The 14,972-nt window shown below is 46.3% G+C and overlaps 1 protein-coding gene across 3 annotated transcripts in view; it reads right to left on the reverse strand.

Moving 5' to 3' along the window:
• Positions 1-235: 235 nt before the first annotated feature.
• The window catches only part of LOC100645818 (cysteine-rich motor neuron 1 protein), a 155,103-nt gene continuing 140,366 nt past the window's right edge, over positions 236-14,972 (reverse strand). For all 3 annotated transcript variants that reach the window (XM_012307941.3, XM_012307948.3, XM_048408039.1), the window contains 6 exons: positions 4,947-5,129; positions 4,678-4,857; positions 3,889-4,241; positions 3,466-3,828; positions 3,199-3,399; positions 236-3,099 (listed from right to left, as the gene is read on the reverse strand). In XM_012307941.3, coding sequence (XP_012163331.1) covers positions 2,848-3,099; positions 3,199-3,399; positions 3,466-3,828; positions 3,889-4,241; positions 4,678-4,857; positions 4,947-5,129 — 1,532 coding nt within the window. In that variant the 3' untranslated portion in view covers positions 236-2,847. The remainder of the gene's footprint in view (positions 3,100-3,198; positions 3,400-3,465; positions 3,829-3,888; positions 4,242-4,677; positions 4,858-4,946; positions 5,130-14,972) is intronic.

Below are 14,972 nucleotides of genomic sequence, written 5' to 3' on the forward strand. Positions count from 1 at the left end.
TATCCACGGAAGATGATAAGCTGTGCTTTCGACGTAAAAAGACGTAAAAGGATCGTGTACCATCGTATCGATGGGTTTATCGATGGGAACAGGTAATGTACGTGAAACGAATTATACCGATTGCTTTCTAATTATGGGACAAACGTAAAGTGGTAACCCTGTGACGTTACGTCAAAGTTACGTGGAACTCGGTGGTGAAGAAATAAATTACCTATCAGCTCACGTACCTCTCATATACAATATATCACATATCAACAATTTTATTTAGTCTCGTTTTATTTAACATACAAGAGCTATCTTTTAAACATGACGCACGATTTCAATATGCATACGAGTTTGCATATATTAAATAAAGTCTAGGTTACATTGATATGACATTTCGTTACGGTGAAACTGTACACAAAAAGGGCGCGCAAGCACGAGACTATTCGTTTCTCGGTGTCCTCCTCGGTTGGCTGCTTTTCACCGCGTCTTCACCGCTCCGTGCTGAATTTTACTACTTTCGCGAACGTTTCGCGACAAATCCGACCATCGTACTGCGATGTACGCATCGATGTCTCACGCTTCTCCGCGTTAGGAGAGGCGTTTCGTCCTCCGTAGAAAATGTTCGGGCCAGCAGTTGGAGAATGGCGAGCAGTGTACAACGAACAGCGAGTTTAGGTAGAGATTTCCAAGATAGGACTAGATGAGATACTTTATTCTTGTTTACACGTTTTGGGAGCGGAACGCGCAGTAAGAACGCGGTGAAGAAGGAGAAACGACAGAGGCTCGCGCATCGCTGTCGCGCATCGCTGTCGCGCGTCACGGGAACATCGTACGAACCTGTCGTCGATACATATTGTCTCCAACGTACATTTACACGTACGAAATACAGTCTGCGATTAATCGACGATCGTTCTACATACGGTAGACACGACGCGCGCGTCCAATACGCGTACACGCGGACAATTTTAGCATTACTAGACGGTAAACGGTTAGAGACGATGTACAATAAGACGCGAGTGTCGCATTGGAAAAATATATGTACGCGTTAAGTTTAGGAGAGAAGGAATGATAAGACGAGGTTCTAGGTGCGGGCACGCGCGTTTGCGTCCAAGCACAGAGAGATATGTTTAATATACGTTTGCACGACAAATCGGTTATTTGGCGCGTTACAACAACGATCGGCGTCGGCGCGCCACAAACGAGAGGCTTTCGTATTTCCATTAGGCTACGCTATTCGAAGGCAATTTCCTTCGATCGCCGCTTTTATCCTCTTTTTCTCTGTTTCTCTCTCGCTTACTTATACTACAGCTATACATGCATCCACGAGTAGGCGCTCGCAACCTCCCATCTCGCTTCCCCTCTCGCTTCCCCTCTCGCTCGCTTTTCTCTCCCGTTCCTTTCCGCAGTTTCCTTCTTTCACAGTAACTAAGTACATTACAGGCTATGTTATAGCTGCGTCGTTATCGCTGCTGCGCGAGATACACTTGCTGCGTGATATCGAGTCTGGAAACGAGCACGATACACCCGAACGATCTCGTAGAACGCGCGCATCGCTTGTTAATATTTAGCAAGTAACGCCGCCGGGATGGCAAGATTGTACAGGGCGAGTAGATTCTCGGATAGATATGTACAGGTGTGTGCCAAGTGAAAACGGAGCAGTGCATATTCGAAATTGCTCTGGATCAAAATCGAAAAGGGTGGCGGGGGGAGGGGGCGGAAGACGCTCGAGACTTCTTTTATCTTTCGTTAGAAAAAGACAAAAGAAAAAAGAAAATGAAATAAAACGGCTAGTAGACGGAATTTGGTCGCGCGGTTGCTTTTGAAATAAGAACGTCGCGTTTAATCGGAGATAAAATACGCTTGATCCTGAACGATCGGACGTAAGCGTTACGTTTCACAGAACGAAGCATAGACGATGTCTCCATGTAGGAACAGCTTGTTTAAGCCGCAGGATTAAGCCTCCCAGCTTTCTGACTGTTCGTACGAATGGGAAAAGGATTATTATTCCCTCGTCTCGCGCGGTCGCTAGTCGATGACAAATTACAAAGATTACCACGATTTCATCCAGAATGGTGCAAGAAGACGGCGTGTTATTCCGTAGTCGAGGATCTTCCGCGTCGGCAGGATGCATCGTTAGAGAACAAGAGATGTCGTTTAGAATCGTGGATCGACGACGTTCATCTTCCTCCCATGGATTCGATAGAACAAAACGCGTTCCACGTACGAACATGAGAATGATAAGAGGGAAGAGGAAAAGGCAGGAGAGTCGGTGGAAAAGAGAAGGCGTTATACCAAAGGAAAATAGGGGCACAGCGCGTGGGAATGGCATGGAAAGTGGCGAAAATATGATGCAAGTATCGGCAACGCGAAACACAACGATGGTCCAGAGATCGAGGAAACTAATACTACGACTAAGTTAGGATGATCTCTACTAAGTTTATCGTTAGCGTATTTACTTCTGTTTACCTCTTCGTGATAATCACGCTAGCTTTTATATTATAATTTACACATCGCAACACGACATCGCATCGAATTAGGGATGGGGTTGGTAAGGAGGGCGTCTGAGAAGGTACCGATAGCAGTGTCTCACGGCTTTCAGCTTCGGTAACAATGTTCCAATTGTCTTCTCTTACGATCGAAAAACCGTCCGCTACTTACAAATAATACTGAATCTACAATATGGTATTTTTAACCGGTCGAACGGCAGGTTTGGACTCGTTGGCGGCGGCCGCGGTTTCTTCGCTATATTCTCTCGTTCGGTCTTCTTCTTCTCTCGTTCGACGCTGTGCGAAGACGTAGCCGCGCCTAAACACCGCCTGTCCAACCGTGTCTCGTGTTTTGTCCGGTTCGTCAGACAGTCTTTTACAAAGGTACGATTTTCTCGTTTCGATGCACCGGCGTGTCGTACGCTGGCACGCATTTGTAGTACTGCGGAGGGTAGCTGGAGTAAGAGACGTCGGATGGCGAGAGACGAGCTCGGAATCGGCCGCGAACGATGTGAACGATCAACAGCACACAGAGCAACGTCAATATCGCGATCAAAGTGATCGGTACCGTGCCCCAGCCTTTGCCTGCCGGATGATGTCCGCCGGTCGCTCCGTTTCCTTTCGCCGGCTGAAAACAAACGACAAATAGAGATCGATCGTCCATCGCGAGAACTCGAGGAGAAGTTCCTCGGCAAGTTGGCGAATTGGACGAAGTCCGTGAGCTTACCGTAATTGGACAGACTGGACAACAAGTTCCCGGTTGCGGGGGCAACGGATCGTTGCAAGCTACCGAGCAAACAGTCTCTTTGCAGCTGAGCTTCCCTCCGGCTTCGCAGGTGCACGAGGTACACGAGTTTTGATGCCAAGTCGAACCTTCTGGATGTGTTCCGTTAAGATGGTCCATGCAGGAAGCACGACAGCGACACATCTACGGATCGATCGTATTGAGAATTCCACTCGGGGCAAAGAACAAACGGAAGGGACGTTTACTTACCGGACAGCCGCGTTTGTTCGTCTTGTAACCAAAGGCGCATCGTTTCCTGCATCCGAGCAGAGGCGGGCAGGCCGGCGAATCTGGTTCCCGGCACTTGCAGAACGTGCAGTCGTTTTCGTCCATCACCAATCCCCGTTCGCAGTGCAAGTCGCACTTTACTTCGGGACAGATCTTCTTCCCTTCGTCGTCCGTCGACACGGTGTCGGTGACGGGCTGCTCGAAGGTTTCCATACTTTGACAAGCGCACACCGGGCACCCATCTTCGTCCCTTGCGATCTCGCAGTTGACATCGCAACTCGGCGGATTCGGGCAAATCACGTCGTCGTTGGTAGCCGGACGTTGCGTCATCGTCGCGTCGTCGTCCTGCAAATGGAATTCGATCGGAAGTCGGCGTCGGATAGCGTTTCGTCGTTCGATACGTACCTTGGATTCGTCGCAACTGCACATCGGACAATTATTTTCATCCGTGGCGTAACCACTCTGGCACGTTAACTCGCATCCTTCCAACGATGTTCGACAGGGCAGTTGGGGTTCGTGAAACGTCGCGTTCGTAAGCGGCGGACAGTGAGGACAACACTCGCCAGGATCGGGAGGAATCGCGTTTTCGCAGGACTTGCACATCGGTTCTTGACAGGATACACCGTCCTCTTGACAAACGCAGTTTACGCAGTCCGACTGTTGCCATCGTTCGCCCAACTTTCTCGCCTTGCCCTCGTAGATACAATATTCTGCCTCCTTTGGCATCTCGGTCGCCGCTTTTATCTGATAGACGGGCTCTGCGAGGCAAACGAAAACGTCGATGCACGTTACACGTATCCACGTACGCGATAACTCGTTCTTCGTCATTTATACGAAGGAGAACGCCCGGTCGCGGTCGATGGACTGACTCGAGGGAGTAACCGGTGGTCGATAGATTCGACGTATCGACGAATAATCGCGTTTGGGGAGCAGGAAAACGAACGCGCCAGCGGCGAATCGTGCCGGTGCTAACGTCCCGCGTGAATCGTAATCGGATACCGAAACGAATGCCATCGAGCTTGGAACGTGGTGGCCGCATCCGAGCGCGGTCCTCGACAACGCGTTCACCGGAGTAACGACAAATTCGTAAGAGTTCAACAGGTATCGATGGGTGCCAGTGTAAACTCGGTCGCGTTTCTCGAATCGTTTCTCGATCGGATGAAAAAAGAGCACGATTAATGAGGAAAAAATTACCTGCGAGTCTACACTCGTAGAGTGGGCAACAGCTTCCAGGCGTCTCGCGATCGAGGGCAGGCCTGACTTGAACGGGCCGATGTCCGAGTTGACAACTAGCCGGCGGGCAGGGCGCGCACTCGCATTTTCCATCCTCGGTGAGCACGCTGTTCTCCGGACACGGTTCGGATCCTCGAGGGTCTTTCGTACAAAACGGAACAACGCTTTGAGCGGAGTTTGTCCACGCGAACGGTTCGCTGCGTCGTATCGCGTCCAATTCGATCTCTTACCTGTGGGCACGCAATCGTAACGAGCGCAACAGCTACCTGGCGTTTCAGGGTCCGCTGGCTGCACTTGCATCGGACGTTGACCCGCTTGGCATTCGACCGATGGACAGTCGATGGCTGCGCATTTGCACTCGCCGTTCTCTCCTCGGATGCTATCCTCCGGACAATCGACGCCACGCGTGCCTCCTTCGAACAGAACCATCGGGAAAATTAAATTTTTGTAGCGGCATACGAGTCAGAGGACAATTCAAATTATGTTGTTGTTTTGCCTCGGAGTATCAATACCGTTAGATTACAAGTAACCTAAGAACCAATAAACTTCGAGCAAAACAATGTCGCCGCTACAACCGTCGAACGAAGACGAATTTGAATTTTCCCACTCTTCCCCGACCAGTATAAATAAACGGACGCGATCGCGAGCGACAGTACATAGCGAGTTCATATCGAGTACACGGCGAGTATCTAACAGCATCTAGAGTATCTTCGATTACCTAACGAGCGTCTATCAAGTTACGCGACGAGCATTTACCAGTATTTATTCCGCGATTTTATTTTGCGATTTATACTTCGTACTAACGACTAACGTCTACGTTCGTACATTAATTCATCGTCTTAAATATATTCGACGGTTACAACAAGTAATCTCGTCATTAATTCTCACGACCTACGTCCTCTTCGCACGAACATTTACACTTTTAACAATAGCAAGTTTACGCTGACTTTCTTTACCGAACATCGGCTTCGTCTCGATTCGAACGTCAGAAACGAACGAGGAAACGCGTTATATTGCTTGACTGGCCGGAGATTTATGATCGTACGAAGTACTCGTGACCTTGCACTTACTATAATATAACGCGCACGTCGTCTCTCCATATTCGTGTTCGCGATATCGTCTCGAGAGCATTCGAATCGGTTGCTTTCTTATTCGAACGCCGCAGCAACGACTTCAGAAATCTCAACGCTTTTCTTTATCAACGTCACTCTCTCTCTCTCTCTCTCTTCCTCGTCCGACCTATACTCGAATACACGCCTGTCGTTTAAACTCTTCGCACCGTCAAACATAAACTACGATAAGTCAGGATCCAGCACAAGTTGCTTCGTCCTATAGGATGTGGCATCCTATGTCATCCCTTAATCATGCTTATAAAACCCTGATGCGAACGTCGAATATCACCTCGGTCGAAGTTTGAAGAATTATCAAGGACTTCTGCGTTGTTTATAAAATTACTCACGGACGAACCAACGACCAACTTACTGTCTTATCGCTTGTCAATTTTAACGCATCAACCCGTCCCTCCGAACCGCCAATAGTCTTCGGACCATCGATCTATTCGTCTCTCTTCGATGCGGTCGACACTGCTTGCTCGAACATGTTCTCTTGCTAATCCCTACAGCGACAAAATTGACTTTTTCTTCGGAAAATGCAAATGAGTTTCAAAGACCTCGCTCTACACTGCCAACATTCGATGACGACGGCTAGCTTCCCTATGCTAAACCGGGCCCTGTCTTATTGTCTTCGCTCGATAGTTCTTCTATCGCGTTCCTTTTCTCTGTATCGTTACCTGCTCGTCTCTTTTTTTCTTTCTTCTTGTCTTTTTATCTCTCTTCTATATGCGACTTTGTACGTGATTAGGTTCGTACGAAAAAAGGTATTCAAGCCGTTTAATACTAAATTAAATTAAACGAAAAAAAAAGAAAGAGGACCAGCGTCGGAGGGTACGGCAGCGACTATCGTTCGGCGAGGCCGGGATGAAAAATGCTTTGGTTTTTTACCGTCGCTTAGAACGAGCGCGCCGTTTTTTTCCATCGATCGATTCGTTTACCGTAATCTCGGTTGCGCTGCAGAGGACGACGTTGCTTCCCGTTACTGAAATATTACTCCCCGAGGATAAGGCAGGATATGGCACATTCCCAAAGAAAAATTGGCCACGCAAACGGCGCCGACCCGGAGAAATCGTCGAAACCATACAGCCGCGTTTACCTGCTGGTCGCGAACAGGTTTCGATAAAAGAAGTCGAGATTGGCTAAATACGTTCGAACTTGGAACCGTTGCCAAGGCCGCACGATCCGACTCTTTCGTACGACCTCGATACGAAGATCAACGATAGCCAGAATTACGCGTGAAAATCGTTCCAACGTTGGCTGGCCATCGACCGGTCTGTGTATGCCGAAGGGATAACGATATTTTTTCGCGACCAGAAAGCGAACCGTTGTTTTCGTTGGGCTCTCGGTCGGCTCTGTTTCGCAGTTGCACATTTCGATTTTTGATAACATCGCTCCGGTTGGCGGAAGCGACGCGAAAGAAAAATAGCGTCGAGATTCGCCAGCTTGCCACGTGCCGGAAGGGACGTCGGTCAGAGATCGACGAGAAGCCAAACGGTCCCCTCTGCCTCGACTGTACGTCGTTCAGATCGACCGAACCTCTCCTATCTCTTTCTTTTCTCTATTTTACGGGCAAAAAGAAACGTAAGGGAATTTGGTCCCTTTCGTGTAATCGTTGTTATTTATTAGGTGGCATCGGCGAGATAAATCCTTTGTTACGATAAACGTGCAATTATATAAGCGTGTCGCAAAACGGAGGTGCACGTAGCGAACGGAAAAAGAGGAAAGATTGATTCGTACGAGATTACGCAAGCGATTTCAGGATTTACATACGGTCACGCGAGCAGAGTGACGAAGGTAGTTACAGAGTCAGGGAAAAAGCGGAGTTCGTTGCAGAAATTGTTGCCATTTGTAACTAGACTTTAAGGCATTTGGTTGGATTATGCCAGTTGGCCATAAAGCGCGCGATCGCTTTCTAACATAATCCGCGATCAACGAACGAGGACGATCGATCTACGGTATTTTTCCTTTTCTCTTTACGTGGAATCCTTTGCGTCGCGTGGCTTTGGCTCGTCGTGCAAGTATGGTAAAAATGCCGACACATTCCGAAAAGAAAATCGACTTTTGTTTTTCGCTTTCCATGCAGTTCGTCGCTTTTCATCGTGTCAAGGTCAGCGATCGATGCTTGGTCGTGCGAACGCGCGCGCGATAAAACGCGGCGTCCTATCAGCGAGCATCGATGATAATTTCCGCTGACCAGCTTCGTCCATCCGTCAACGTCAAAGTCGACGTTTTCCTCCAGCGGAACAGGACCCGACACGCTCTTCCACCGGCAATCGCAGCTTTTTCTCTTTCGTCGCTGCGCGTAAGCGAGTAACCGAGGCTACTTTCACGCGGTGTTTGTCCTCGTGCCAGGCTATCCACGTCGAAGCTAACGACGTCGGCCATAAGCACACATCCGCGTTCGTCGAATTCTCAACGTCGAATTCTCTCATCGAAGCGAAAGGTTTCCGCACACGTTGGGAAAACTCGGCGCGACGCTCGCCTCTCGACCGAGCACGTCATCCTCGTGTACGCGAACCCTTCGGATATAAGCAAACGTTTACGGCTACCCTCTCGCGGATAGTTTGACGTTCGATAAAGCAATTAAGCGGAAGGTACCGAAGCTCGAGCTCCGCCTCGCAACGGACATCACGTGCAACGTTCGCCGACAAAATTTTAAACAGCGTTGGAGAAGACGAGCTCGATCTCCGGAGCTCGGACGAGCTTCGTCGAACGGTTCCGGTGTCTGGCCGAGAGTAATCGAGCTTCCGCTTAATTGGTTTAACATTTCGACGTTAATTCGACGACGGACAACGAGTCGCACGAAGTGAAACCGTACGCCGCATTTCGCATCTTCTACGAGGGTAGAAGGGCGTTGCTATCGTTCGCCGACGATGGAATTGGCCAAACTTCGTTTGCCGACTTTGCTTGCTTTTTGTCATTATCTTCGTATTTCTCAGCTTCTCTCATTTCGCTTTGCTCTTTCCCATCGCGCCGAGAGAACGAGAATTTACGGAGAAATTTTAACGCAAGAGCGAGCGAACGTCGAGCGTATCGACGACGACTCATCGGTCATCGTGAGACGCACGACGATCAAACTTGGGTCGAGCTCTCGTTCCTTCCGCTCTGATCGAGCGTCGTGGAAGTCGTTGAACGCATTGCGTGTCATTCCTAAAGATGGATGATCGCGGCGAGAACGACCATTATCCATGGCACGACATTGTCTCGAGTAATATCGTTGATGGCGTAACGCGTTCTCGATGGCATCGCGCGTTCCTCGTCGCTCGAGAAAGAAACCTTGGAGCATTTTCAAGTTGCCTTCATCGCGACTTATTGACTTTCTGTCAACGAGGTCGGGCCTCGCGTTTCTACGCCACTTAGCACACGTTACCGCTGTTTTTTCTACGGCGCAGGGTTTCATTAAACGTAGCTGCGGTCATTACGACAACCCTTGTACCTTAATCAGGATTTAGTACCCTTCCTTATACTCCCGCACCTTGCCTCGGTCATCTGGCAATCTCGTACGGCCAGGCAAAGACAAATCAGCTTCAGAGGGCTTGGAATTCTTTTCTCAGGTTGCTCGCTTATAAATCCTGCCAGGATATTGATAAAAGCTGGTCAACGAACGTTCGCGACCACGACTACGCCTCTAAATATAAATTCTATCCACCTGCAACCGGGCGATCGGTTACCCAGGCTACTTTTCTATTTAGAATCTTAAATGGATTTATCGACTGTCCACAGTTCCTTAGCCGTATCAATTTCCATAGACCGTGTTACTTTTCTCCGGACCACTTTTCCTTATTTTATCCTCGGTGCTTCTGGTCCGGATTTCGCCACATGGGCGCTATCGGCCGTGTGTGCGAGCTGGGCCACGTTTTATGCAATAGAATCAACTTCTCTTCCACGTCGACCAGCTGTCTGAGAAAGAAGATCTACGAAACAGAGCGGTTTTATTCAGTTCACTCCGCAGCAACACCACGAATGAAACGAGAGCTCCGTTTTTCGGTGAATCGCCTGCTGCGTTCGTCCAAAACGAGACAGAGTAATTCTACGTCCTTCCGTCCTTAAAGGAAAGACAAAGGTTGGCCCTTAGCTAGCCCGAGCCAACAGTTAGCGTGGCCTATTATTATACCCACATGTTGGCGGCGACTGTGTCGTCCCGACACTTATCGGATTGCACGTACGTGCAGAGACGATTCTCTTTGCCATTTGATAAATAAATAAACTTGACGACGATTCGCTGTTGCCAGTGACTTATCTAGACAACGTTTCCGTCGGTGCCTTTTTCCTAACGTCGATTTCGTAGCCCAGCGGATTTCTCCTCTCGACAAATCGGTTTTACGTGGCCGCTTAAATCATCGGGTGTGGCTAGAGCAGCAGGGGAAAGAGGAAGAAGATAGCAAACTGTCGGCTGTCAAAACGAAATTACTTAATTCCGGGTGCATCCTTCTGCTGTCGCTACGCTGCCACGACTCGCTCGTAAATTCACCGGTGATATCTTTTAACGAAAGAGACGGATCCGGAGATGGAGTCGAGGGGCTCTCGATATTCTTTCCCCTATGAATCATCGACTGGAAAAGCGCGTTACTTTGTTCGCCCGCGCTGCTTCACGACCCAGCCCCATCCACTCCAGGGGCAGATCCGCGTTATCCGTTATTCGCTTTTTTCCTACATCAGCTAGTCGGACCATACAGATATAAAGATGGAGTGCACGATTGATTTGAAAAACCGATATAGGAGGAGGAAGAGAACGCTGCACGGAGAACCTCGCTCGTGTCCTTGTGCAATAACGCATAGACATTCGTACACTAAATATTGCCTTGGCAATTAAGTGATTGCGGATTTTCTCATTAGGTGGTAATTACAAAATCCGCAATCGCTTAGTTGCCAACCCTGAACGCACACGTGCGACGGTTTTACCACACGGACGGCGTTGCTGCGTCGCTACAGGGACACAGAAATAAAGTTCTTCTGTGCCATGAAACACGTATGTGTTTCCCTATTCTTGCAACGTAGATTGCAACGGAGATTCGTCGCGAACAACCGCTCGTCTGCGTCGGGTCTAACGTCGATCAACGTTCGGTCCGATTGGATAAGAATTTCATTTGGTACATATCGCTATATTTGCAACTCGTTTACAGCGAAGTTACAGCTTGAAGACGAGTAGGCGAAATGGTAAAAGCGGGAGAAAAGTGGAAACGGCGAGTCAAAGCTACGAACGCGCCTAGTTTCCAGCCACCGTGAGCTTCGTTTCCCTCCGCTTTGAAATCGCGCGAAGCCCTCCACCCGCCATTAATTCCTTCCGGGTCTTTGTCTACCCCGCAGGTAGCAGATGCTCGGCGTTCCGCATTTTCCACGTCGCAGTCGTGGCCGCGACGCGTTCCACCGGCCAGTCATCTACTTTTTTTTTCCTTTCTCTCCACCCTCCGTCCCCTTAGTTTCCCGCTATTTCTCCTCGTCGTTTTATTACCTCGCGAAAATGCATCTTGGAAAAATATTTCGCGGCTTACGAAGCCGAAGAACGTTCGATTCCATCATCGCCACCGGTGAATTTTCGCGTTTCCAAGCGCGATCGACGAGTAATCGACGTTATGCAGCGAAGCTCGACGCGAATACTAAAAACGTAGGAAAAAGCTTGGATAAATCCAATCCGGCAAATGCAGGGTAAACAGCCGAGCCAAAAAGCGGCCGACGAAAATGATATATCTTGCTGAAATCATTAGCCTAATTGAAATCGAATATGTGGATGAAACGAACGTAATGACTGAAAGAGAGGAGCCGAGTAGAGCCGGTTCGTTTTCAAACGGAGCGAAACTGCGCGAAATCAACGCGATTGATCGACGAAAAAAAGAAGAATTCGCCCCAAAAAATCGCTAGAGTGGTAGATTTTAATTGGCTTTTCCTTTCGCGGCGAAAAAAACACACTTGTGGCGAAAGAACATGAAACGAACTGTCCATTAACGGCATTCTATTCGCGAGTGGTTACGAGATCTTGCTCGATAGTTGGAATTCTTTTGCGGGTCGTGCTTCCTCTGATCACCGGCTTTTGTCTCTTTTCTTTTTTTTTCTATTTTTCCTATTTTTCTCTTTTTTTATTTTTTTTTTTTTTTTTGGAAAAACAAAATTCACTCGTACGTCCGAACGCACGAGCAGAGAGCGGAGGGCCAATGCGTACGCGCGCGTATACTCTGGCCTTTTCATCCGGGGCTTCGTTTCGCTTAATCCTTTTCATTTCGTTTGAAAGGACTCATCAAGCGTGAGAGATAAATCTGCTCCGCGCAGCGGCGCACGGAAAACCGTGACGCGAGCTTGGAACCTCCATAGATTCGAAAAATCTTGTTTCGCGTGTCGAGCTTGAGCTCGGTGTTTCGAGGCGCATCGCCGATCCGTTCGAGCGCAAATCCTCGCCAAACGGACGACTTCTCGCGATCGACGAGGGAGAAAGCTTTGCGGCGCTTCCGCGTCAAACGCGTCGCCGACAAAGAAAACATCGCTACTCGCCAAGGATTTCGACGGAACGAGCATCGCTTCCGATATTTTCGTCGAAACGAAAGACGCGCGCGCGGCTCCTCTTTCGGCTCGTGACTAGAAAAATAAACGGAGGAGGAGCGTTTCTAAAACCTCTTTCCATCAAATCCTACGTCGTCGAAAGTTTCCTTTTCTTTTCTCCTCGCCCGCCGAAACGCGCGTTCGGTCCTCGATCAAATCGGATGATTCAGGATTTTTCTTTTCCAGCAGCGCGTTTCCTTGGAATCGCAAACCACGATCGCGGTTTACTCGGTTAATTCGCGCGTACTTGCTGCCGCAATTTCTTCTCGTTTCGTGGACCTCGTTACGCCGAAAAATGCGATTGGGTGGCGCGCGAGATTCACGCGCCACGGCCTCTAAATAAGTTGAAACTTCTCTGTACGGTGCTCGGTATCGCGGTCGGCGAGCTGAGCAAACGAGTCCGCGACGTATCGTTCGTTGGAAACATTCGCGAGTAGCTCGAAACGCAATTTCACTTGTAAACGCGGAAATGAACCGCAGTCGAAAACCCATTACCGAGGCGGTGTTATCGACTCACTTACTCGATAATATTGCGCGGTTGCTTCGACAGGGAAATGGTCGTTCGATCCGTGGGTAGTTTGGCGAAACCGAGATTCGAAGATTACACGGGGAAATAAAAGTTACGAGGACCGATAAGAGCACTTTGCTGACGCGAGTCATGCGCGTCAGCGCTACCAAACCCTATAGCTATATCGCCAGGGAAAATTATATACTTCGTTTATTTGTTTATTTATTCTGTCAACGAGCCGGAGCGTAGCCCTGTGTTGAGAAGTGGGCAAAGAGAAGGAAATAACTGATCTGATAGGGCACAGATATAAAAATATTAGCTAAAAGTATACTGTGTTTTAAGAGTAGATCGATTTCATAGTCGCTCGTCCGCGTTTACTGAATTATTATTAACACTTGAACTATCACATCAATCAAATTGACGGGTTTTGCAATTTTATTTTAAAATTCCTACTTCGTGTTATATTTTTTTCCACAATGATGTAATGATTTTCGTAACGATAACTAAAAGAATGATATCATGAATTTTATTTTGTTTTTTATGTATTCAAACTGAAAACAATTTTGTATTAAGGCTATTTATACCAACACCAGTTAAAATGACTGATTCTACAATTTTATAAATTTATCAACCCTCGTTTAGGGATCATAATTCATATCATGAATTTTATTTTGTTTTTTATGTATTCAAATTGAAAATAATTTTGTATCGAGGTTACTTATACCAACACCAGTTAAAATGACTGGTTCTACAATTTTATAAATTTGTCAACCCTCGTTTAGGGAGCATAATTCATATCATGAATTTTATTTTGTTTTTTATGTATTCAAACTGAAAATAATTTTGTATTGAGGTTATCTATATCAATACCAGTTAAAATGACTGGTTCTACAATTTTATAAATTTGTCAACCCTCGTTTAGGGATCATAATTCATATCATGAATTTTATTTTGTTTTTTATGTATTCAAACTGAAAATAATTTTGTATCGAGGCTATTTATACCAACACCAGTTAAAATGACTGGTTCTACAATTTTATAAATTTGTCAACCCTCGTTTAGGGATCATAATTCATATCATGAATTTTATTTTGTTTTTTATGTATTCAAACTGAAAATAATTTTGTATCGAGGTTACTTATACCAACACCAGTTAAAATGACTGGTTCTACAATTTTATAAATTTGTCAACCCTCGTTTAGGGATCATAATTCATATCATGAATTTTATTTTGTTTTTTATGTATTCAAACTGAAAATAATTTTGTATCGAGGCTATTTATACCAACACCAGTTAAAATGACTGATTCTACAATTTTATAAATTTGTCAACCCTCGTTTAGGGATCATAATTCATATCATGAATTTTATTTTGTTTTTTATGTATTCAAACTGAAAATAATTTTGTATCGAGGCTATTTATACCAACACCAGTTAAAATGACTGGTTCTACAATTTTATAAATTTGTCAACCCTCGTTTAGGGATCATAATTCATATCATGAATTTTATTTTGTTTTTTATATATTCAAACTGAAAATAATTTTGTATCGAGGTTACCTATATCAACACCAGTTAAAATGACTGGTTCTACGATTTTATAAATTTGTCAATCCTCGTTTAGGGATCATAATTCATATCATGAATTTTATTTTGTTTTTTATGTATTCAAACTGAAAACAATTTTGTATTAAGGCTATTTATACCAACACCAGTTAAAATGACTGGTTCTACAATTTTATAAATTTGTCAACCCTCGTTTAGGGATCATAATTCATATCATGAATTTTATTTTGTTTTTTATGTATTCAAACTGAAAATAATTTTGTATCGAGGCTATTTATACCAACACCAGTTAAAATGACTGGTCCTACAATTTTATAAATTTGTCAACCCTCGTTTAGGGATCATAATTCATATCATGAATTTTATTTTGTTTTTTATGTATTCAAATTAAAAATAATTTTGTATTAAGGCTACTTATGCCAACACCAGTTAAAATGACTGGTTCTACGATTTTATAAATGTGTCGACCCTCGTTTAGGGATCCCGGATGGATTAATAATAGCAAAAACCTACTACATAACATGGAATTGCTTCTGTAAGA

This window comes from Bombus terrestris, chromosome 1 (assembly GCF_910591885.1).
Source record: "Bombus terrestris chromosome 1, iyBomTerr1.2, whole genome shotgun sequence".
Lineage (NCBI taxonomy): Eukaryota > Metazoa > Arthropoda > Insecta > Hymenoptera > Apidae > Bombus > Bombus terrestris.